Genomic DNA, 25027 nt, shown 5'->3' on the forward strand with positions numbered 1-25027 from the left:
TGTACGAGGGAGGACATGTGACTGGGGTTGGGCGTGTACTTCTGGCAGTGTTCTATTTCCTGACCTTGGTGGTTTGTGCACACAGATGTTTGCTTAGATTTGTTGAAGTGTACATTCAGTTTCTGTGCTCTCTTATATATGTGTTATATTTCAAAATATAAAGCTTTTGAAAAACAAAATCAAAACAAAACACGTATTCAAGCCTTTTCACACTAAACAACCGCAAACATTCTCTCAACCCAGCTATTCCTTAGGCCACCACGTCTCTCTCCTTTCCCCTAGAACTAAGCTCCTGAGAATGGTAGTGTACATGCCACTATTGCCACAACTTCAATCCCCATGACTTCTTTTTTTTTTTTTATTGGCAGAGTCTCACTCCGTCCCCCCAGAAGAGTGCAGTGGTGTCACAGTAGCTCACTGCAACCACAAACTCCTGGGCTCAAGTGCTCCTCTTGCCTCAACCTCCCAAGTCACTGGGACTACAGGCATGCACCACCAGGCCCAGCTAATTTTTCTATTTTTAGTAAAGATGGGGTCTTCCTCTTGCTCAGGCTGGCCTTGAACTCCTGAGCTCAAGTGATCTTTCCTGCCCTGGCCTCCCAGACTGCTAGGATTATAGGCATGAGCCTCTGCACTCAGCCTCCATGACTTCCAAAACCCTTACAATCTACCTCCACCACTGCCTAAAACCCACTAACTCGAGATCCTCAATGACCTCATCACATCCAACAGGCTGATCTAAGTCCTGACCACTCTGGAGCTCTCTAAAGCATGTGACATCACTGACATCCTAGAATTTCTTCTTAAAATGTTCCCCTTCCGGTGGCTGCTGTGCCTTAACACTACCCTCACCTTTCTCATACAACTTTTGCTTCATTATTGACTACTTTCTGTGTTCCCCTAGGTAGCCTGTCCCCCAAGTTGTCAATGAGTCTCTTCCTGCTCTTAACACCCACCCTACTTCCAAGGCTTCCCACGAAGGTCAGCTCTTCGTAGACACTTCCAGATCCCTATCTCCTGCTTTGCTTTGCTCCCAAGTTCTAGCTTCACATTTCCAACTGCCTGATAACTACTTCGATTCGATGTCTCACCAGAACCTGAAATTCAACATACTCAGAACTGAACCCCACTTCCAAAGGAAGTCCTCCTCCTGGATCCCCTACTTCTGCTTATGAGATGATCACTGTCAGGCCCCAAATCTCTGAGTCGTCATTGACTGTTACTCATTATCCTCTATTACTCATTAACCAAATTCTCTGAAATCCTATATTCATCTCTTCCTTCCCAAACACAATGCCATCACCTGAGCTCATTATGAGACTTTATGAGCACATTCTCCCCACCATAACCCACCTTAAAACTGCATTTATGTTAAATATTCTTAAGTATGGTTTCGATCACATCATTGCTTTGCTCAAAAACCTTTAAGAATTCTCCACGGGCCGGGCGCGGTGGCTCACGCCTGTAATCCTAGCACTCTGGGAGGCCGAGGCGGGTGGATTGCTCGAGGTCAGGAGTTCGAGACCAGCCTGAGCAAGAGCGAGACCCCGTCTCTACTAAAAATAGAAAGACATTATATGGACAACTAAAAATCTATACAGAAAAAATTAGCCGGGCATAGTGGCGCATGCCTGTAGTCCCAGCTACTCAGGAGGCTGAGGCAGTAGGATCGCTTAAGCCCAGGAGTTTGAGGTTGCTGTGAGCTAAGCTGACGCCACGGCACTCACTCTAACCTGGGCAACAAAGTGAGACTCTGTCTCAACAAAAAAAAAAAAAAAAAAAAAAGAATTCTCCACGTACTAAAAAGCACAGTCACGCTGGGAGTGGTGGCTCATGCCTATAATTCTAGCATTCTGGGAGGCCGAGGCAGGAGGACTGCTTGAGGCCAGGGGTTTGAGAATAGCCTGAGCCACATAGTGAGACCCTGTCTCTACAAAATAATATTTTAAAAAATTAGCTGGGTGTGGTGGTGTGCACCTGTAGTCCCAGCTACTTGGGAGGCTGAGGTGGGAGGACTGCTTGAGCCCAGGAATCCAAGGTTGCACTGTGCTGTGACTGTGTCATTGCACTCCAGCCTGGGCAACAGAGCTAGACTTCATCTTTAAAAAATTAAGAAAGAAAGAAATGAAAGGAAGGAAGGAAAGGAAGAAAGAAACAAAGTAAGGAAGGAAGAAAGAAAGAAAATGAGCAGTGTGTTTACAAGACAATGAAAGAAGAGGAGCCTAACCCTCAGAGAGCCCAGAATTTCTTACATGAATCCAGCCCAGTGTGATGAGACCCTGCTGATCCTGTATGAGGAAAAGTTCTTCTTCATTCTCTGTGTTACAGTAATCAGATCCAGCACTTTGCTTGGGGATGAGAACATGAGTAATGGTAAATTCATTCCTCATCTGCCAAAGGAGAAAACAGCTTGTCACAATTCCCTGGCACTCAGGCAGCCCTGCACTGTCATAACAGTGGAAAGTTAAACATCTGTACAAGTGAAGGCCCTTCTCACCCAGCAGGAGTCCCTCGCCTCAGAGGTTCACAACCTTGGCTGCTCACGCACACTGCCTGGGGTGCTCTGCAAGGGACAGATGCCAAGACCAACTCCAGGACTCTGCAGCCTGGGCAAACACCACATCCCTGTGGGAATTTCCTGGTGCAGCCAAACAGGTCTACTTATGGTTGTTGAGAAAGTCCGGATAGAGTGCCATTTCTCTTCCTTTGTTCGTGTCTACAGTAGTTTCCCTTTCACTGTTTCCTTAAGTTCTTCTCATCTTTTAAGGTTCAGGTCAAGTCTATTCCACTTCATTCATTTATTCACTCAGCAGTTAGTAATGGGTTTTTAAATGCCTCCAATCAGTGATCTTCCCTTCCTCAAAATTTCCAGTGCTCATGTTATGTGCACTATTCAGCATGCTATTTATCTTTTGGTGTGTGTCTCCCATCTTTGCAAAGTGACTGGCACTTTTCGTGGACACTTACTATGTGTTTTAGATATTTTACAATCCCAGGTCCTACCATAAAGCAGGTACTCAAAAAATGATATACAGATAATGACTGGATCTTCTTGCTAAGTTTAAAATTAGGTATATCTTAGTACTACCATTAACATAATCAGTTAAATTCAAGGGACGCTAAAATCAAATATAGGGTCACCAAATTCAAAGTGACACTACATTATGTAGTCCACGGTTCCTTCAGCAGAGGGATCCACACAAAGAGTACCTGACCCTGGATATCTTCTCTGAGAGTCATAAGAGGCCAAGGGAGAAAAAACAGTCTTTGCTCAGGAAAGAGTTTGTTTTCTTTACCAGTTTTCCACAGAGAATTCCACATGTCTCCACTCCCCGGGCAGTGTTGGCGCTGGCTAACTGGAGAAACTGTGGGCACAGCCTGCCAGGCACCACCACGTGGCGCAATCCGTCGATGGTAGGAACTGAAATGGAGAAACAAGGAAAGTCTGAGACCACTGGGCTGAGCTCCCCCAAGCAGACCTCACAGCTGTCAGCTCTGGGAAAGCCATGCTAACTCACTGGGATCCCCCAACTTCAGGCAGTGAGTGGGGATCTCATCCTAACAGCACCCAAAAAGATTGTAAGGTCTCTTCTCCAATCTCTGGCCACAGCTCTTGTGAGCACATTACTTCAAGAAAAGAAGAGTAGGCTTTAGTCATTCAAGTTAAGAAAAGGGTAAGGTACTACTACTTTAACAAAGTTCCTGAGAGAGTTGGGAATTTTCTGTCAGAATCTAATATAAAGGGTTAAAAACATTACCTTCCTGCTGTGGTTTGAATGTGTCCCCAAGGTTCACGTGTTAGAAACTTAATCCCTAGTGGAAAGTGTTGAGAGGCAGAACCTTTAAGAGGTGATTAACTCAGGAGGGCTCTGGTTTTGGCCCATCTGCCCTTCTACCATAGGATGACACAGCAAGAAGGCCCTGACCAGAGGGCCCCTCCATCTTGGACTTCCCAGTCTCTTGAACCATAAGCCAAATACATTCCTGTTCATTATAAATTACTCAAGTATTTTTTGTTTTTGTTTTTTTTGAGACAGAGTCTTGCTCTGTTGCTGGGGCTAGAGTGCTTACTCAAGTATTTTGATATAGTAGCACAAAGTGGACTAAGATACTCCTATTCATCTGAACTTTTAATTTTAAATCTTTCTTTTATTTCAGATAAGAATATGAGACAGTATGACTTTCTTTCTTTCTTTTTTTTTGAGTCTCACTCTGTTGCCCAGGCTAGAGTGCTGTGGCGTTGGCCTAGCTCACAGCAACCTCAAGCTCCTGGGCTCAAGCAATCCTCCTGCCTCAGCCTCCCGAGTAGCTGGGACTACAGGCAGGCGCCACCATGCCCGGCTAATTTTTTCTATATATATTTTTTGTTGTCAAGATAATTTCTTTCTACTTTTAGTAGAGACGGGGGGTCTCGCTCTTGCTCAGGCTGGTCTCGAACTCCTGACCTTGAGCAATCCTTCCGCCTCAGCCTCCCAGAGTGCTAGGATTACAGGAGTGAGCCACCGAGCCCGGCCGAGACAGTATGACTTTCAAAGAAATACACCGGGATATATTCTTCATAACGAAAAAGAATTTCGGTAGTTATTTATTTCTGAACTTCATCTTTTAGAAGAAAGTTAAAATGCCAAACCAGAACAAAATAATACAAAATAGAGTCTAGTCCCCCAAAAAAGGCATGAATGAAGAAGCAGCTCACAAAACCTGCCTCAGGAAGCCAAGAATGGACCCAGTTCCTGAACACCATGGAGAAACCCTGTGAGAGAGCCAGCAAGCTAAAGTTAGGAAGCATCTTTCACAGCCAGATTTTCATATTAAAAAAAAAAGTAAAAAAAAAAAAAAAGATGTTCTGCTTCTGCACATTCAGCAGCAAGATCTGAAGAGCTAGAGAGGTAACAAAGTCAGACCACAGTCACATGGCAGTCTGATGACAACACCTACGGATTATGAACTAGGTTTGGCACAGCCCTATCCTTTCAATTCAATGACCACTTCCCAAGTGTATACCAAGGAGACACTGTACTCAGCCCACAAGTAACATAAACACAAATAAGACTCAAGCCCCAATGTGTAAGAAGTTAAAATCTAGTTATTGACAAACGACTATACTATCACACAAGTGATTTAAATTGCATTAGAGAATGAAAGAACTCTAAGAGTTTTAAGGAGAACAGAATCAATGTGATTGAAGGGAGGGAAACCTGGAGAAACTTCAAAGAAAAAAACCAGGGAAAGCAGGAAACAGAGAAAGGCGATTCTAGGTAAAAAGGAAATATTAACAAATCTCTTTGGGTAAGATAGTCTAGGCATGCTCTGGGAACATTACAGTACAATTTCACAGAGTATATTTCACAGAGTTCAATTTCACTCTGTATGAAGGAATAGTAGTGGGAGATAGCCCAGCAAGTAAATGCGCAGAAGCTCTAAAGGCCAGGCTTCAGAGTCCAGCTTTTCTTACCCATTCTTACTTTATTTTTTTTTTGAGACCAAGTCTTCCTCTGTCCCCCTGGGCAGAGTGCAGTGGCATGAACATAGCTCACTACAACCTCCAAGTCCTGGGCTCTAGCCATTCTCCTGCTTCAACTTCCCAAGTAGCTGGGACTACAGGAGCTCGCCACCGTGCCCGGCTAATTTTTCCATTTTTTGTACAGACAGGGTCTTGCTCTTGCTTAGGCTGGTCTTGAACTCCTGGCTTCAAGCAATCCCCTGGCCTCAGCTTCCCAAAGTCCTAGGGTTACAGGTATAAGCCACCGTGCTTTTAAGTGGATCCTTCTGCAAAGCTGACTTCCTGTAAATAACTACTTGAATGTTGACTCCTATTCTCCAAAATTTATTCTAATGGTCAAGGTTACTCATCATTTCGCCCCTATTGTTATTTTCTGAGATTGCAAACTGTTGGTGAGAGGAGGAAAGACTGTTAATAGTTTTAAGGCCAGACTGAGTTATCACCAAGTATATACAATGTTTACCTTGACTAAGCTCCTTAAAGACTAGGAAGGCTTTCAGGGCAAGCACAATTCAGTCCTTTTTCATTTTTGAAAGTCAGCTGTTGAATTGCACAGTAATCTCTGCATAACACTTAAAAATTCAGAGTCTAACTTTGAAGGACAGTAGTAACTTTTCAGAAAATTGACCTGGTCTCAGGTAAATTATGTGGTTCAAGCAAAGGCCACTTTTACAATACAGGCAGTGTGACAGGAAACAATATGGCAACACTCATCAAATGGGTTTCTGTGGCTGAGCGCGGTGGCTCACACCTGTAATCTTAGCACTCTGGAAGACCAAGGTGGGTGGATCGTTTGAGCTCAGAAGTTCGAGATCAGCCTGAGCAAGGGCGAGATCCCGTCTCTACTAAAAATAGAAAGAAATTATCTTGACAACTAAAAATATATAGAGAAAAAATTAGCCGTGCCTGTGTTCCCAGCTACTCGGGAGGCTGAGGCAGGAGGATTGCCTCAGCCCAGGAGTTTGAGGTTGCTGTGAGCTAGGCTGATGCCAGGGCACTCTAGCCTGGGCAACAGAGTGAGACTCTGTCTCAAAAAAAAAAAAAAAAAAAAAAAAAAAAAAAAAAAAATGGGTTTCTGTGGCTAAAGCCTATTAATGGTATCATGGAGGTACTCTCGGGCTGGCTCCCCCAGAATGATGCTCTGGGTGGCGGCAACTGAGATGGAAGAGGATCAGCAAATGTACTCACCACTTTCTGAGCTGCTCAGTGCTCCAGGTTTCAAGGACCTATCCACCACAGGTGGCTTAGCTGGCCTCACAGTTGTGTTACAGTCTAAAGGCTGTGTGGATGAGACAGGTGAGGTGGGGAACGCATCTAAGGAGGGCTTTTCCAAGTCAGGCACCAGTGGGCCTCCTAGGCCAGGGTCCACCTTCCCAAACTCCTGTACAATTTTCAGTCGCTCTTTTTCTAGCTCCTGGTTCCGGATCATCTCCTCAAAGGCATGAAACTGTTCCTGTTCCAATTGCTGCTGCTTCTGCTGTGCTATCCTCTGTCTTTCCTTTTCCAGCTCCTGCTGGATGGCCATATTCCGGGCAAACTCCTCTGCTTCCTTCTTCTACAAACAAAGAAAAGGATTAGGCCCCTACATCACCCCTCAGATGCCTTCACACCTCAGGAGAACAATGCTTTTTAGCAGGGAGATTTCCAAAATATACTTCTGCTCTGGCCTGATTTCCTAACTCAAAATTCATACTTCCCTCAGTACTTTATATTCATGGAATACAGTCACCCTCGTTCCTATCTGTACACTCACCTTCAAGGACAGTTAAGTCCCAGTCCTCTCAGTACCCTTCCCCTCAATGACTCTACTCAGTGCATTTCTTCTTTACTGAAATCTTAATGAACTTATTGTCTTTACTCCATAAGCTGTACCACAGACAGTTTTATTCTCTAATTGTGCCATGTATATATTCTGTATCCCAAGTAAGGCTGTAAAATAGAACCAAATCCAAACTTATACCTGATACGCTGAGGGTCTCTAATGAATTTTTTTTTTTTTTTAGAGATGCTGTCGCCCAGGCAGGAGTGCAGTGGCACAATCACAGCTCATTGCAGCCTTGAATTCCTGGGCCCAGGGCATCCTGCACGTCAGCCTCTCAAGTACCTGGGCCTATAGGTGTGTGCCACCACATCCAACTAATTTTTTTTTTTACTTTTTAGAGACAAGGTCTCACTATGTTGCCTAGGCTGGTCTCAAACTCCTGACCTCAAGCAATCCTCCCACCTCAGCCTCTACTGAATTTTAACCCAAAATGAAGCCTGTGAAATTTTTCTGGGGATCAGTTCCATACAGAGTGACATTTTAAGCTAATAAGAAATATTAAGTAATAACCTCCTTCATTAAACTTTTCACTCACTCAGTGCCTTAGAAATATGCTCTTCATAGCCATTCACCCCTCTGCTGATTTTCAACATCAGAGTCCAGAATAGAGTGTAGCAGACAGCTGTACAGTAACATGTAAGTGCCTGCAGTCTGTATTCACATCTGCCCACTGGCAGTGCCCTGGGGCTTTCTCTGCATGCTTTAACTGACTCTTCCTAACAAGAATCATTTGAAAACGGCTTGAAAAATCAATTATTTTATTTTATTTTTATTTTTTTTTTTTTGAGACAGAGTCTCACTCTGTTGCCCAGGCTAGAGTGAGTGCCGTGGCGTCAGCCTAGCTCACAGCAACCTCAAACTCCTGACCTCAAGGGATCCTCCTGTCTCAGCCTCCCGAGTAGCTGGGACTACAGGCATGCACCACCATGCCCGGCTAATTTTTTTCCATATATATTTTTAGCTGTCCATATAATTTCTTTCTATTTTTAGTAGAGATGGGGGTCTCGCTCTTGCTCAGGCTGGTCTCGAACTCCTGAGCTCAAACGATCCGTCCACCTCGGCCTCCCAGAGTGCTAGGATTATAGGCGTGAGCCACCGCGCCCAGCCGAAAAATCAATTATTTTAAATAGCTGCAGGTATCACCAAATGTGAATCAAACTCTCAAATTCTCCAATGGAAAAACGTATGTTTTGGTGAGAATTTTCATTGTTCTTCAGGTTCTTACTCTAGATATAGCAGACAGGCAATAGATTTTCTGTCCCTCAACTGACCCTCTTGAACAAGTAGGCTAAATCTGTGTTAGAATCCTGAGCCTAAGCACTGGTGTTCTATTTTTTTGAGTTTCTGGCCTTTTCCTAAAATCTCAGGACTGTTGAAATATCATGTTACAATCCCAGAGCACAGCCAAAGAAACCAAAATATATTTTTTTCTTTTTCTTTGCTGTTATTTACTGACCTTTTCTTCATTATATTCTGTATATTCTTTGGTGTATCGTTTTAATAGCTCTGCCTTCAGTTCTTCTGCCTTGGGAAATGCAATTTCCTTTAATTTCTGAGATAAAAATCAGAAAACAGAATTAGAAACAATGTCAGCTAAGTAAGAAGAGAAGCAAAGAGAAGACTTAAGTCAAGTTGGCAATGGCAACAAATGTTTCCCAAAATCATTTAAAATACCCCCTACAGTACCATATGTACAACCTCGTAAGTGTTCTGGTGAAATGGCCTTATCTCCTATTGCAGGATTTGATGCTCAGATGCAGAGACTACTACTTTTATACTGAAGTAAGACTGTGCTGCTTTGAAGCTTTTAGATGGGCAAACAGTGAAAGTGAAGACCCACCTTTACTGTGTCTTTCTTTTCAGGAATGACAGCAGATTTGTAATCTCGATGCTTTGGTAGTTTCTCAATAAAAAGCCTGAGGAAACAAACCAAAATGATTATGATGCAAAGGAAATGTCCAAATCTCTGCAGTACCCTAAAGCAATGCAACTCTTCCCTTACCCTGCAGCTCTGGCATAAAGGGTTTCCAGAGGTGCAGGGGAGGGAGCAGCAGCCAGGCACACCCAGCCAGGCCATGGTCCCTTTCCATCTCTAGGCCTGTAAAGAGCCCCAGAGTCTTCCTCTTCTCCCAAAGCAGGTGTGTGGCAGCAAGCACCAGACTTCTACAACAAAAAGGATGGCAAGAAACAAAGAAGAGCCTTTCCTGTGCCCAAAAATGTACCTCCAAAGAGATCCTTTTCTTGTAATGTGACAGGCTTTCTAAGGAAAAGGCCTCTGGCACAAAATGTTCTTCAAAAAATAGTTTGGCAGCCATGGGAAGGAGGCCAAGAGAAAACCATGTTCCATCATTACAACTTCTAGCCTTTATGTGACCTTTAACTTTGACTTTTTTCCTTTGGAATTCATCTTCCTTCAAGAAAGAATATTCCTTTGCATCATACTTAGCATGGAAATATTTAGCACATGTATTATATGCATGTAATATGTACATATTACACATGTATAGTATGCATTATGATCTTTTATGAAAAGTGCTTAAATATAAAATGCTAGATTTTCTCTTTTGGTTCTTGTCCTTGGCTATAAAGCTCAGTGGGGAGAATAAACTGAATCAATTCATAGACCTCTAACATTTATGATCTCTACTTAGAGACAGTGAAAACAAATAGAAGTCCAATAACTTGTCACAGGAAGAAAGTGGCAGACTCAGAATGTCAACGCTAGCAGGCCAGCTCCAGAGCCTCTTTTAACCACTACACCATACTGCTTCCACATGGCTCCTGGCATGTGTGGAACTGTTGGAGAGGTTCTGAACAAAGATCTCTTTTAATAAAATTAATAAAATAATTAATAAAATTAAGTTGTAATACATAGAAACTGAGATCCAAAACAAATAAATTGAAGGCAGCTCTCCCACAGCTCTAAAATACTATACTCTAGTTGGGATAAACTAACTCTTCTCCACTTTGTGCCCATGGAGTAGGAGTAAATGGAGGAGGAAGCCTCAATAAGGGAAAAAGGAGATGACTCTCTCCAAAACAAACCCTCTATAGATAAGCTCTCCTCCTTCAGTTCTATATTAGGTGCATGAAAATTTCATTTCAATCCTATTTGACAAGGTTCCTCAGGCAGGGATGAATTCTACAATCAAAATGGTTCTAAAAATCTTCCCTTTGGGTTCATGAAAAAGACATAAAACAATTTCCTTCAAGTTTATATTTAAAACAAGTACAGAGTCATTTGTTCAAACCATAAAGTCCTGGAGAAGATATTAAGATGAATAAGATATGGTTCTTATATTCTAGAGACGTAATTCAGTAGATGTTGCCTTGGCCCCAAAGAAAAAGATACATATTTTCTACCTTCAGCAGGCAGAGTGTGCTTTGCATTGAGGCCTGAATCAGCCAAGAAAGCAGCATGTCATATAAATATCACACTTTATGTTCAGTTAGGCTCTCATTACAGAACTGGACTGTAAATCTCCTGGGGCCAAAAATTTCTATATTTAATGCTTCTTTTATACTCTAAAGCCAGCACAGTGCCTTGTATAAGGAGGCACTCAATAAATATTTGATGAATGAAATGGTCTTAGCCTTTGGATGAGTCGACTGAAGAAAACTGTAAAAAAGTATATACAGTATGGTACTTTATGTGTAAGAAAGGGGGAACATTATATATACATATGTATGTACAATAAGTCTTCAACAGTGTCAACAGGTTCTTGGAAACTGCAACTTTAAGTGAAATGACATATAAGTTTTACCATAGGCTAACTGACACACACAAGAGTTAAGACCCTATGGCATGCTTCTGGTCACAAACACATCACTAAACTTCTAAATGTAGACCAAAACACTTCTAATATTAAACATTGAAGTAAATGTGAGCTATACATACATTTAAGAAGATTACTAAAAACAAGAAAGATCACTATTTGCCCACTTATTCCAGTTCAGGGTCTCAGGTGGCCAGAGCCCATCCTGGCAGCTCAGGGCACAAGGTGGGAACCAGCCCTGGACAGGACCCATCCCAGGATGCACTCACACACACATTCACACTCCCTCAGACTGAGAGCATTTTGTCATGCCAATTCACCCACATGTACATCTTTGGGATGTGGGAGGAAGCCAGAGAACCCAGAGAAAACCCACACAGACATATAGAGAAGATGCAGACTCCACACAGTGGCCCTGGCTGGGAATCGACTTTTTTCTCTTCAATGTTACAACAAAATGGCACTGAACAAAAGGACCTGTTATATTTCTTTATTTTGCTTGTAAGTATACTAAGAAACAGGAAGTATACATAGAAACTAACAAATGTAGAAGGCAGGGGAAATAGAATGCGATAAGAGTGGGAGTGGAACTTCTCACCAAATGCCTTTTTATATTATTTGACTTTGAACCATGTAATAGAATCTAGTTTGTAAGTAAAGAAAAAACTCCCAGACCCGTACATGAATACCTTGCCCTTGTTTCAGCAACCGTAGTCAATTTTCTGAATGGGGATATAGGCAGAAAGGTCTCTTGAAAACAGACAATGGGCAACATAACCCATTACTCATACTGGAGGTAAAAGAGCTCGGTGGTGAGGAGGGCAGGCCGTAGAGCCACTGTGCCTGGGCTCAAATGCTGGGCTCAAATGGCTTTGCCATTTACTAACCTTGCAACCTTGGGCAAATCACTTAATCTCACCATCCTTCAGTTTCTCTACATATATTAATAGTATGTAAATTACATAGACAGAGGTTAACTAGTACACCCTGATTGGGTTGCTGTGACACTTAGAGAGATAATAAAAATAAAGAACTAAGCATAGTATCTAGCACATAGCCAACACCTGCTATGTACTTATATGATTATCTTTACTAATAAACAAGCCAACAAAAATATGATCAGGCCAGGCACAGTGGCTCACGCCTGTAATCCCAGCACTTTGGGAGGCTGAGGCTGCAGAAGCGCTTGAGGCCAGGAGTTCAAGACCAGCTTGAGCAACATAGCAAGACCACTTCTCTATAAAAAATAAAAAATTAGCCAGGTGTGGTAGAGTGCACCTGTAGTCCCAACTACTTCGGGGGCTCAGGCAGGAGGATCACTTGAGCCCAGGAATTTGAGGCTGCAGTGAGCTATGATGACACCACTGCACTCTGGCCCGGGCAACAGAGTGAGACCCTGTCTCACACACACACAAAAGAAATATGAGCAAGAATAAGAGATGAAGATGCTAACACCAGGGTAGAAACTTTCTAGGCATAGAATAGCAGTGGCCCAGATGTATACTGTTCTCTGAGGTTATATCTGGTTATAGACTAGAGAAGAAATATACCAAAAAAAAAAAAAAAAAAAAAAAGACGTGTTAGCAAAAACATGAGCAAAACAACCTAATACAACAATGGAAAAAGAAGAGATAAGCAGAAAAGTAAATACAAATGGTGAATAAATATATGAAATGGTGCTCAACTTCACTTACAATGAAAGAAATTCAAATTAAGATGAGATGTCATTTTCATCCATCAGGTTGGCAAAGACTTAAAGGTTGATGATACCTGGTGTAGGCAAAGGTGTAGGGAAATGGGTGCCCTCATATACTATTAGCAGAATTGTAAAGTGATATAAACTTTTTTCCTTAGGGGAGGGAAAAGCTGGGAAATAATTATTCAAAATTCAAAATATGAATATCCTTTAAACACACAATTCTATTTCCAGGAATCTATTTTAGAGATTATACCATAGTACAAAAATATACATAAGAGTATTCAATACAGCATTGTTTATAAAAGTAAGGAAAACTAAAAAAAAAAAAAAACCTAAATGTCCACCAAGGGAATTATTTAATAAATTAATAAATTATGGGGTACTTAAATGAGAAAACAATGTAATCAGTCACTCATTCATTCAACAAATATTTACTGAGCATCTATGGAGTCAGGCATTATTCTAAAGGCTGGGGAATATGGCAGTGAATGGCACAGTCAAAACTTCCTCCCCATCATAAAGTCTACATTACAGTGGGGGAAGAGACAATAAACAAAACAAAAAGTATGTTAGATAATCAATGCTAGGAAAGGGGGATAGAATGTGATAGGGGAAGGCCTGATATTTGAGATGGAGGAGTTAAGGAAGGCATCACAAAGAAGATGCCATTTGGGTAAGGACTGGAACACAGCGAGCCATGAAAAGATCTAGGACAAGACTGTTTCAGGCAAATGAAGCAGCCATAGGCAGGACGGGATGGCTCAGTACATCCTGGTATGGAAAGGCACTACTGTTAAGAAAGCAAGTCAAGAACAGAATACATCCTATGATCCCATTCATGATGCTGTAAGGAAAAAGGATACACGTATGAACCCCTGTGTGCTTCCACGTGCATAAACAATGTCTTACACACAAGAAACATACCAGTGATTACTCTGATAGATGGGACTTTTCTTTTCACTTTAGTATCTCCCTTGAGGTGTTTGAAAAACAATTGTTTAAATCATAAACAAGAGTTAAGTTTCTATAGAAAACAAATAATTTAAAAAGTCAAGCAAAAATTCTACTAACATAACATGGATGTATTAAGGACCATCATCTCATTTCTTCCAATCTTAAAAGTTAGTCAGCAAGGTAAACATAATCACAGATGAAACCTTTTTCAGTCTATAAACCCCAACTCCAGTAAACATTTTCTACATAGGTGAGAGTTCATTTTCAGAAAGAGGGTTAGTGTTACCAGAGGCTCACATAGCAGATACGAATTGCCTGAATACTCTGTGACTCCCTTCTATGCAGCCTAGTCGATGACCATAAAAAGCTATGAGAGAATCCACTGCCTGGCTCACTGTCTGTGCTCATCATAAAAATATGTACTGATATAATATGCTAAAGGTCTGTCTTCTATACTGGGGTCTGCAAAAGGCAAAGCATTCCTACATTAGGGAAACCACCGAGGGGAAATATGCCTGAGATCATTAAGATGCCTGAACTGCTCCAGGAAAAAGAACAAACATGCCTTTTAAAATCCTGAACTAAAGCATGCACAAAAGGTCCAGAACAATGATTCTCAATAGTGCAGGACACAGAGGAGTGGTGAGGTAGATGTCTATTTCCTCTCCTCTCTCCTCGGTTGTAGTTACCTGAAAAGTGAGCTACTGTTATTGATACCAAGTAAAACATGGTAGAAAAGTAGGTAAAGAATCACTGAGCTAGAACATTTTAACTGCTGCACTTGTCAGCTCACAGAATCAGCATCAGGATCTTGAAGGTATCTCAAGAAAAATGAAGGTGGCTACCTACCTTTATTGCTTCAGGTCAAGCTAACCCAACAAAATCCCAAATTAAACCATAAATCCAACCATAAATCAAGTAAATGAGCTGCTAAATCTACTCCCCACTCCACTTTCCTCCAGGCCTAGTTCATCATATTGAATGGTCCTGTAAGCGGAACACCTTATACAGGGACAGACTCCCCGTATCAGTCTTGCTGTTAACACTGATAATCATGTTTCTCAAAGTAACACCAAATCACATAAAAAAAATCAATTTCCTAAGCATCTGTGTACTCTTAATCCTAGTCCCTCTTGCCTTCTTAGGAGCTTATTGCTATAGTTAAACTCTCTTCTGGACCACATCAGCCTCTCCTTCTCCACAGGATCCTTTCCATCAGCAAAAGCATGCTCTAGAATCTCCTATCTTAAGATACATACACACATTCACACACTCCTTGTTCCCCTTCAACTACTTCCCCATTTTCCTACTTTCCATCCTATCCAAAGTTCTCTAAAGAGTTGTCTACACCAGGGCTTGGGAAACTACAGCTGGTGAGCCAAATCAGGCCAGCCATCTGATTTCGTCAATAAAGTTTCATGGGAAGCAGCCACATCCATTCATTAGTGTGTTGTTTATGACCCTTTCACATTACAAAGCAGAGGTTTTGACAGAGATCAAACAACTCACAAAGCCAAAAGTATTTACTATCTGGCCCTCTACAGAAAAAAAAATTGCCAACATCAGGTCTATACTCGTTGCTTCCACTTTCTTACTGTTCTTTCCATCCTTTCTAATCTAGTGTCTCTTCGACACTTCTAGTGAAATTGCTTACCAAGATCAGCAGTGACATCCTGTTTCCAAACCCAAAGGCCAGCCCTCTATCCTCATCCATCTGACACAGTTGGGCACTCTCCTTCAAACACCGACCTCTTTTGGCTCACATGACACTGCTCTTTCCTAGATTTCCTCCCGCCTCTCGAACCTTCCTGGAAGTATCTTCTGTTGGCTCTCCCTCCACTAACCAACCTCAGGGCTCTGTCCTAGGCTCCTTCTCTTCTCATTCTATGGTCTCATTATCAAGGGTTGTTGACCCTTTTCTGTGCATGCAACCTTCTGGCATCTGGGGAAGTTGATGGATCCCTTCTCATAACAACTTTTTAAGGTATAATATAAAGTACAAGGATTCAAAAGAAATCTATTTTACTGAAATACAGTTTTCAAAATATTTTAAAAAACTGTGATGTGCTTCTTCATAATGTTCTTTATTAAATAACAAGATCTAGTTGTGGATCTAATAATTCTGTACTGTAATTCTAAAGTAGCTGTAAGTACACATGCTATTTTGAGATGTTGGCAATGACTGTAATATGATATAAAAATATCTTGATTTCTATTGGTCACAAAATTACAAATATTACTAAAACTACTGTGGTTTGAGGCCTACATTCAAAATTGAAGGAGATGCTAAATTTCAGTCAGTGCTTAGTAAGAAAAAGAAAAGTTTTTCCCATCCAAGTCATGGACCCCTTGACTTCGATCAGTGAATCCTTGTGAGGTCTCTGAAACCCAGATTAAGCACCTCTTCACTAGAAAAGGTTCTTTTTTCATGGCTACAGAACTATCTTATGCTGAGGACTCCCTCATTTGTATCTTCAGCCCAGACTTCTCTGAGTTCCAACTGGTACATTCAACCTCCTACTTGAACTCGAGTCTCCCCTCTATGCAACGCCCCCCCCCCCACCTTTTTGAGACAGAGTCTTGCTCTATTGTCTGGGCTACAGTGCAGTGGTGTCATCACAGCTTACTGCAACCCCCAACTCCTGGGCTCAAGTGATCCCCCTGCCTCAGCCTCCCAAGTAGCTGGAATTACAGGTGCCGGCCACCAGGCCTGACTAATTTTTCTATTTCTTGTAGAGACAGGGTCTCGCTCTTGCTCGGGTTGTACTCTAACTCGACCTCAAGTGATCCTCCTGCCTTGGCCTCCCAGAGTGCTAGGATTATAGGCATGAGCCACCACGACTGGTCCCAACACCTTTTTGACACTTTTCCTATCTCAAATGGTTTACCATACCCTAAATTGCTCAAGGAAGAAACTTGAAGTCAACCTCAATACCATGCTTTCCAAGTTATTATATCAGGAAGTCCCATGGACTCTATCTTCAAAATACCAAATCTATCTATCTGCCTCTCTCCATGCTGCCACACTACCTCAAGCCACTGGCTTGCAAGAGTTTCCTAACTAGTCTCCCTGCCTTCTCTTAACACTCCCTCCACCATTCATCACACAACTGCCAAAATTTATATTTTAAAAATAGGCCGGGCGCGGTGGCTCACGCCTGTAATCCTAGCACTCTGGGAGGCCGAGGTGGGCGGATCGTTTGAGCTCAGGAGTTCGAGACCAGCCTGAGCAAGAGCGAGACCCCATCTCTACTAAAAATAGAAAAGAAATTATATGGACAGCTAAAAATATATATAGAAAAAATTAGCCGGGCATGGTGGCGCATGCCTGTAGTCCCAGCTACTCGGGAAGCTGAGACAGGAGGATCGCTTGAGCTCAGGAGTTTGAGGTTGCTGTGAGCTAGGCTGACGCCACGGCACTCACTCTAGCCTGGGCAACAGAGTGAGACTCTGTCTCAAAAAAAAAAAAAAAAAAAAAAAAAAATAATAATAATAATAAGTAAGTTTAGGCCAAAACCTTTGCTCAAAACTTTTCAATGGCTTTCTATTCCTCTCAGGGTAAAATGCGTACTCCTTACCATAGCCTATAAAGTCCTGTGTGATCCAGCCCTACCTGCCTCTCCAATCTTATCTGGAGTCATTCTCCCTTTTGCTGGCTACACTCCAAACACAATGATCTTTCAATCTCCAGAACATGCTAAGGTCTTTTCAACCTAAGAGTCAAATTCTATACACAGATACCCAACTGCACAGGGAGTTGGTGCCCCTACGCTCCATGGTGTTCAAGGGTCAACCGTACATGTTTATTTGCTTATCTTTTTATGGTCTTCTCCCATACCTAGAAAGGAATACAAGGGCAGGGACCATTTTATTCACCTTTTATACACCCTGTATATCTAGTACCTAGTGCAGTGCCAAGTAGATAGCAGATATACTCAATATATATTTGCTGAGTGAATATGGCCCTTGCCCTGAAAGCACTTTCCATGTGGGGCAAGGCCCTTCAGAAAATACCTGGTAGAGTGCTTCCATGATTCTACTTAACTTTCTCGATTAGTGATTCTGCAAAGGAATTGTGCCCCTGGGTTTCATTCTGAAAGATCTACAAATGACCGGAAATATACAAGAATATTATTTCTATCAGTAGCAGAGTATATAAGGAGGACAGTAGCCAAAGTAACTTTTCAGGAAAATAAATTTTGTGCCTAGGAATAAAAAACTCATAACAACAAAGAGAAGCAGAATTGTAATAATAATTCTGTAAAACTTTACCAACGTTGAGGCCACATGACAGGGCATCTTGGCATTAATGCAGTGTAAGATTTTTGAGGAAACAGGTGGTAAATTAAGTTTAGCCTAAAGCTGCCTCCATATATGGTGTGAACTGTAAGCCACCTTAATGTGGAAACAAACTGTAACTTAACATAAAGAGGTTACAAGTAGCTGAGTCTCAGCCAATCATAGCAGCTGACCCTCCATCCAATCAGAGGCTGAAGACTGCCAAAATATGACTAAATAAGGCAAACATGGTATTGTAACCAATCAGGCTATTTTTCTATCTCATTTCATTTCCTCTGGCTATAAATAAGCCTGCACAGCCTCTGCTGTGGGGCAGAGCATCCTGAACCACTTTGGTCCTGAGTGTTACCCAGGTCATGAACCATTTTCTGCTCAAACTCTGCTAAATTAACCTGTCTAGGGTTTTTTCCCTTTTAACACAAGCAATACTTCTAAATTAAGAAAAAAACCAAAAAAGACAACAGCAGTCTGTTTCTTCCATTCTAAAATTACAATATAAATTCTAGGCAGTCTACTTTTCCTCATTCTTTCCCTTAGAGCACTGGTTCTCATCCAGGGGTGATTTTGCCATTCAGAGAACATTAGACAATACCTGGGGACATTTTGTTGGTACAACTGCATCTAATGAGGACAAACCAGGGTCGCTGGCTAAACATCCTAGAATGCATAGGACAGCCCCACAACAAAGAAGCATTGAGTCCAAAAGGCCAAGAGTGCCAAAGCTGAGAACCTGCTTTCGAAGAGTTTGGGATCAAAACTTAATGTGGGCCAGGCGCCGTGGCTCACGCCTGTAATCCTAGCACTCTGGGAGGCCGAGGCGGGTGGATCGCTCAAGGTCAGGAGTTCGAGACCAGCCTGGGCAATGAGCGAGACCTCGTCTCTACTAAAAATAGAAAGAAATTATCTGGCCAACTAAAATATATATAGAAAAAAAAAAATTAGCCAGGCATGGTGGCGCATGCCTGTAGTCCCAGCTACTCGGGAGGCTGAGGCAGTAGGATTGCTTAAGCCCAGGCGTTTGAGGTTGCTGTGAGCTAGGCTGACACCACGGCACTCACTCTAGCCTGGGCAACAAAGCGACACTCTGTCTCAAAAAAAAAAAAAAAAAAAACTTAATGTGATATAACTGATATGCATATATCATCTCTCGGATGACATGTAAGAAACTGATAAGAGTGATTGTCTCTGGGGAGGGGAACTGAGAATTTGGGGGGAAAAAGGAGTGGGTAGGGAGACCTACTTTTTAATTATATATACTCTTTTTTGCCTCTGAATTCTGTACAATATATATATGTGACCTATTAAAAAAACAATAATAGGGCCAAGTACGGTGGCTCACTCCTGTACTCCCAGGACTTTGGGAGGCTGAGGCAGGAGGATGGTTTGAGGCCAGGAGTTCGAGATCAGCATGAGCAACATAGCAAGAACCTATCTCTACAAAAAAATTTAAAAATCAGCCAGGCATAATGGCACACGCCTGTAGGCCCAGCTACTGGGGAAGCTGAGGTGGGAGGATGCCTTGAGCTCAGTGAGCTATGGTCACACCATTGAACTCCAGCCTGGGTGACAGGAGCAAGACCCTGTCTGATAATAATAAAAAACATAAAATAGTCCTTGAGGCTCATCACTATTATCTTGAAAGTCTACCTTCAACTCATAGAACACTACTAAATGGAAAACAAAAAAAAACAGGAACTGTTATAGAATGACTCCTGATTAAGGAGTTAGAAAACTGGATTTTGTTACTCTAAACTGTGGAACATTGAACATATTACTAAATCCTGAGCTTGTTTCCTCATACGTAGAATGGGAGGATGATACGCCCTACATAGTACACATGGAACTGTGAAGATCACATGACGTTATGCAGGTGAAATAGTGTATGAATTCTGAAGAGCCAATTTTTTTTAAAGGTCTTGGTATTATGAAAGAACAAGAATAGAAATGATAAAGAAGACCTTTAACATTATTGCCTTTCTAAATTACACATCATTTCATCATCATGGGCATTAGGAGTTGCTCCCTGTTAACGGTACTGAAATCTATTTTTGCTGCCTACTCAAGGAAGATAAGCAGCTCAAGGGTACGGTCTTATTGTGATGAGTCACACAAACTGTGGGCAATTATTTGATGATTTGCATGATTAAAATAAAGGTTAAAAGAAGAAAAACTTTTTCCTATATCACTCAATTTGCTACAAAATAAGCACAGTGAGGAATTTTGGCTCTGCTAGACCCCAGCAATAATCCTATGATTGGCTGCCTTAATAGAAGGCAGACAGTAAAAGCATTCATCAATACATACCTAGTTTAACCACCAACTCTTCTGTCTAACAGCTGGGTCATGTGGGCATAGGCCAAAGAGCTAAATCTCTTACTCATGAAAGTACTGAGTCATGAAAATAACACCTTGGGTACTCATGTCTTTGAATAGCAAGGACTGCTAATATGTAGGAGTTGCCAGCAAAAATGATTAATGCTGATGATACTGTAAAGTTCTCTAGTTTTAGCAATTCTGAGCAGAATAAGTGAGACATCAGTCACCGGAAAAGAAAAAGGAAACCGTGGGTGTCTTACGTGATATACTTGTTATAAAGGATGAAGGCATGTTCAATGTTGCCTTCCTCAGAGTAAATGGATGCCATTCGGATCATCTCAACTCCAGAGCGGAAGTACCGACGGGGTGGAATGTCTTCATTCACCTCCACTGCACTACCCAGCTGGGAGAGAGCCCTCACCCGGTCTTCGGGTGGGAGGCTCACATCTCCATGGTCAGGCATCAGGACTAAGAAGTTCTGAGACAGAAAAGAGAAAACAGATGGTATCAACACCATTGCCCCCATCATCCCAGCACAGTCTAGCACAGTGTGTTTATCTCACACATCTCTACCTTAAGAAGAAAATAAGAGAAAATACCATGTGCTGTGCCTTACATCAAAAAAGGTCTTTTTCCTACAAGAAGGAAGCCCAAATCAGAATGATGAGAAGATTGGCAGACTCAAAACCCCCACAATCGCTGTGCCCTAATTAGGCGGTATAAGGAATATAACGATAATGGGCCACAGGGATTCAGTTCTACCCTTCAAGTGAATCATTCCCTGTCATCAGGTGGCCTTGCCCCAGCACCATAAAAATAGTTCCAGTCTGTGTTACTTTCCATTATTTCTGCTTCCAGCTACACACTTAAATCCACTCCAGTACCTGGCACAGCACACTCAGTGAACTTTCATAGAGATTGTTAATGGACTTTAAGTTTGATCATTTTTATTTAATCTGAGAATAACTGACATTTTTTGTGGTATAATTTTTCATATTTGAGCATAAGGTTAGTTAGGGAAACTAGTCTGGGAATGAATGGTTATAATCATAACTCAACTTACTAAACCACTATTCCAGTTAGTCTATAACATTGTTCATCATTATTGTGGCACGGTATTTAGATCTTGAAAACAACAATTTATTCATCTTCAAAGACTAAGCACTCCTTGAATAACAAAAGGGCCCAAGGTAATCTGGAATGCAAAAATAAACCAACTAACCTGGGAGTTTTCCCTCCCGTGGGTCCCAACTCCAGAAATTCTACAGTCTTTGCAGTTAACAGCTGCTGTTAGAATCAGATTCCAGGCTGGGCGTGGTGGCTCACACCTGTAATCCTAGCATTTTGGGAGTCCAAGGCAGAAGGACTGCTTAAGGCCAGGAATTCCAGACCAGCCTGAGCAAGAGTCAGACCCCATCTCTACAAAAAATAGAAAAATTAGCTGCACATAGTGGCGCGTACTTGTTGTTCAGGCTATTAGGGAGGCTGGAGCAGGAGGATTGCTGGAGCCCAGAATTTGGAGGTTGCAATGAGCTATGATGATGCCACAGCACTCTAGCCAGGGTGACAGAGGGAGACTCTGTCTCAAAAATAAATAAATAAATCAGGTTCCAAATTCCAATCACATACCACCATTCTCCATCATCTCCAAAAGGAATCTGGGTATTTGATACACATTGAATTACAACATAACCTAACCAGTACACCATACAAGCTAAAGTAGAATTCACCTTGGAATTCAAGGCCCTGTTATCAACTGGCCCCACCTTATCTTTTCCATCTCATACATTTACCCCTCCCCAACAGAGATCTTTTGCTTCAGTCAGGATTCCAATCTGCCCAGGAATCCTCACATTTCAGTTTCATTTGTCTATCCACTGCTTTTGTTTTCTCCAACTCTTCCCTCAGAGATAGTCTTCTCTGGGCCAATTCTCTCTTTCGGTCTCTTCAATATTCGGGTCACTCCCTCCACAAAGCGACCCCTCTAAAACAAAACGGCACAAAAGCTGTGTGGACTACTAGGGATGCAGAAACATTTCATCTCCCACGAAGCCTCTTTCGGGATTCGGAAAGCCATAAACAAATCTAAAACCTCCCCAAGCCGCCTAATTAGTAAACCTTTCCACAGCTCAGGAAAACTAGACGCAGGATGTTCCCTGCATTTCAGTACCTCTTGGGAGAGGTACTTGTGGGTTAAGCAAGGAACCCCTTGCCGAGGCCAGTAAGCGGCGCCCGATTCTACCGCGTTGGGAAACTCCAAAGAGATGTTGCATCCGCAAATAAGGGGGAAGGGCGGAGTAAAGGACTGAGGGGAACACGAGGAGGAGGCGAAGGAAGTGGTACGAATGAGCGGAGGGGCGTGACAGTGGAGAGGGATCTATAGACAACTGCTGAGGCAATCTTCTTGAAGGCACTCAAGCCCAAGTTGCGAACCCCAGGGAAATGCGGCTAAGGTTTACGGGTCTTTCGAATGCAGCAGGCAGGGAAGCTCCGGGCCTTGCTGGTGAAGCGCCAGCCCGTATGGAGCGGAGCCGTCAGGGGCCTCGCGCGCGGCGGGCAGGGCCGGGGACGCGGGGGGAGGAGAAGGCTGCAGGCCCCACACTCACAGAGGCCGCTCCCCTTCACAGTCCGACTACGCTCAAAGCCCCTACGCAGCACCTTCCCGAGAACCTTCCCGGAACCCTTCCCCACCTTTCCCCGCAGATGACACTGAGAACTTCCGGAAACGTCACATCCGTCGCCCGCCCCGCCCACTCCTGCTAGCCTGCCAATTATACTTTCTAAAACACGGACTTGGCGTGGTGAGCTAGTGGGTGGGGCTGGAATCGTCACTTGAGGAAAATCTGACCAATGAGAAGAGCGATCTGCGGCGGCCATCTTGGTAAAGGGAAATCAGTAGGCACGAAAGCGGAAGTAATGACCAAGCTAACATTTGTTTTTGAACTTATTTTGATTTGCGTAGGGGTTTCCTGCCAGATAGCCCCTCTATCACACTCACATACACCCCGCGTTTAAAGAGGGATCCCAGTACAACTGCAGACTTCGCTAAACCTTTCGGGATTTATAGCTGGGGAACAGGAAAACTTTTGAATTTATTTTTCAGCTTGTGTTACTTTCTGCACAAAATTGGTAGTCTGAGATTTTAGGGAATAGATTTTATTGCTTATAAAACATAAGACTAATTTTTTAATGTCAAAACACGTATAAAACGTATCAAAAATGAGTGTATGTCACATTTCCTGCTCCTGAGGCCAGGACAAGACAGTTATACACAACAAATACAAACAGTTCTGTTTGTAGATGTGTGTATATATAAATATTCAGACACTCTCTTTCCAAAAGATCCTGCAAACCTGCTAGTCATTCTCTCTCAGGACACTTTGTATATCATCACTCTGAAACTTTATGCGTTGGTTTAAAAGTTTAACTCTCTGTGGACAATTTCCCAAAATTTATTAGGGAGCCCTCCCTGTGAGTTTGTTACTGTGATGACACGATCTATACTTCAAGGTCAAGCTTACAGCCCAAACACAGATGTTAACTTCCTCCACTAAGCCAGCCTCCAGATCTCTCATTTATCCCAACCCCTTTTGTGTATATTTCTCTTGGAGTGATTCTGTGTGGTCATCAGTTTTTCAGACTTATGGTTGAAGGCATTTACTGGATCATTTCCTTTCTCCTTCCCCCAACAAGCACTAATGTGCATGCTAGTACTAGGGTCTACTATTGACTCTCATGGATCCACTGCACTTAAACATGAGAAGACAGTTGTACAGGGCACTCTATCTTCAAAACTCTAATCTCTACTGATTCTTTACCTTCAGAATGTAAAGATTGTGGGTTGGGCCTAAAGAAATTGATGTCCTGGAGATTCAGGTCAGAGGGCAGGCATAAAGTGTAGGTGGGTTCTGCCAGGAGACAACACAGGGCAAAATACAATCCATTCAACCTCTACCTCATTAAATATTAAGCATCTACTGTGTGCCAGGTCCTGTTCTAGCTGTTAGGGGTACAGCAGGAAACAAATCCAGCAGGTGGATACTGTTATGGTGGAAGTGCAAGTGGAAAGAGGGCTGGTGGGGTAAGGAGCAAGAGTATCTGCAACCACTGATCACCATCTCTAAAGTAGCTCTTTTTTGTCATGTTTAACTTACAAGTAAGTACGTTAACAGAATTTACAAACATACTACATATTAAAATTATGATGAGAAGACTTTAAGAAGCTGTAACCTAGACACATGTAAGGGGGGTGTGCTTAATCATAAACACAGCAATCTCCACACTGAGACTCTGATATTAGAAAGTAGACATGCCCAGGTGCTAACAGTACTTGACGGCTAAGAAGATATATGAAGAAGGATCTAGTCTTTTAGGGAGGGAATTTGTAAATATTGGCCAGCGTTTTTGGCATCTAGGGCAAGGGTAAGCACTCTTAGCTTTCTAGGAACCAGAAACAACAAGAAAACCCTGGCCAAGTTGAAAATTTTACATTTCTGGCTGGGTACAGTGGCTCATGCTTGAAATTCTAGCACTCTGGGAGGCTGAGACTGGAGGATCACTGACGTCAGGAGTTTTAGACCAGCCTGAGCAAGGGCGAGAACCTGTCTCTACTAAAAAATAGAAACACAAAAAAAGAAGGAAAAGGAATTTTGACATTC

At 42.4% G+C, this 25027-nt stretch overlaps 1 protein-coding gene across 4 annotated transcripts in view; it reads right to left on the reverse strand.

The window, feature by feature from the left end:
* The window catches only part of STAMBP (STAM binding protein), a 40941-nt gene extending 17845 nt beyond the window's left edge, over positions 1–23096 (reverse strand). Inside the window, exons 1-8 of one of the 4 annotated variants that reach the window (XM_069494148.1) lie at positions 23061–23091; positions 21592–21788; positions 20630–20847; positions 9166–9241; positions 8782–8877; positions 6692–7058; positions 3297–3421; positions 2253–2390 (exon numbers count right to left, since the gene is read on the reverse strand). In XM_069494148.1, the coding sequence (XP_069350249.1) occupies positions 2253–2390; positions 3297–3421; positions 6692–7058; positions 8782–8877; positions 9166–9241; positions 20630–20832 (1005 nt within the window). In that variant the 5' untranslated portion in view covers positions 20833–20847; positions 21592–21788; positions 23061–23091. Of the gene's footprint in view, positions 1–2252; positions 2391–3296; positions 3422–6691; positions 7059–8781; positions 8878–9165; positions 9242–20629; positions 20848–21591; positions 21789–22539 lie in introns of all 4 variants that reach the window. The other 3 variants (XM_069494147.1, XM_069494150.1, XM_069494149.1) reach the window with 3 other exon arrangements.
* Positions 23097–25027: the final 1931 nt, after the last annotated feature.

This window comes from Eulemur rufifrons, chromosome 19, assembly GCF_041146395.1.
Source record: "Eulemur rufifrons isolate Redbay chromosome 19, OSU_ERuf_1, whole genome shotgun sequence".
NCBI lineage: Eukaryota > Metazoa > Chordata > Mammalia > Primates > Lemuridae > Eulemur > Eulemur rufifrons.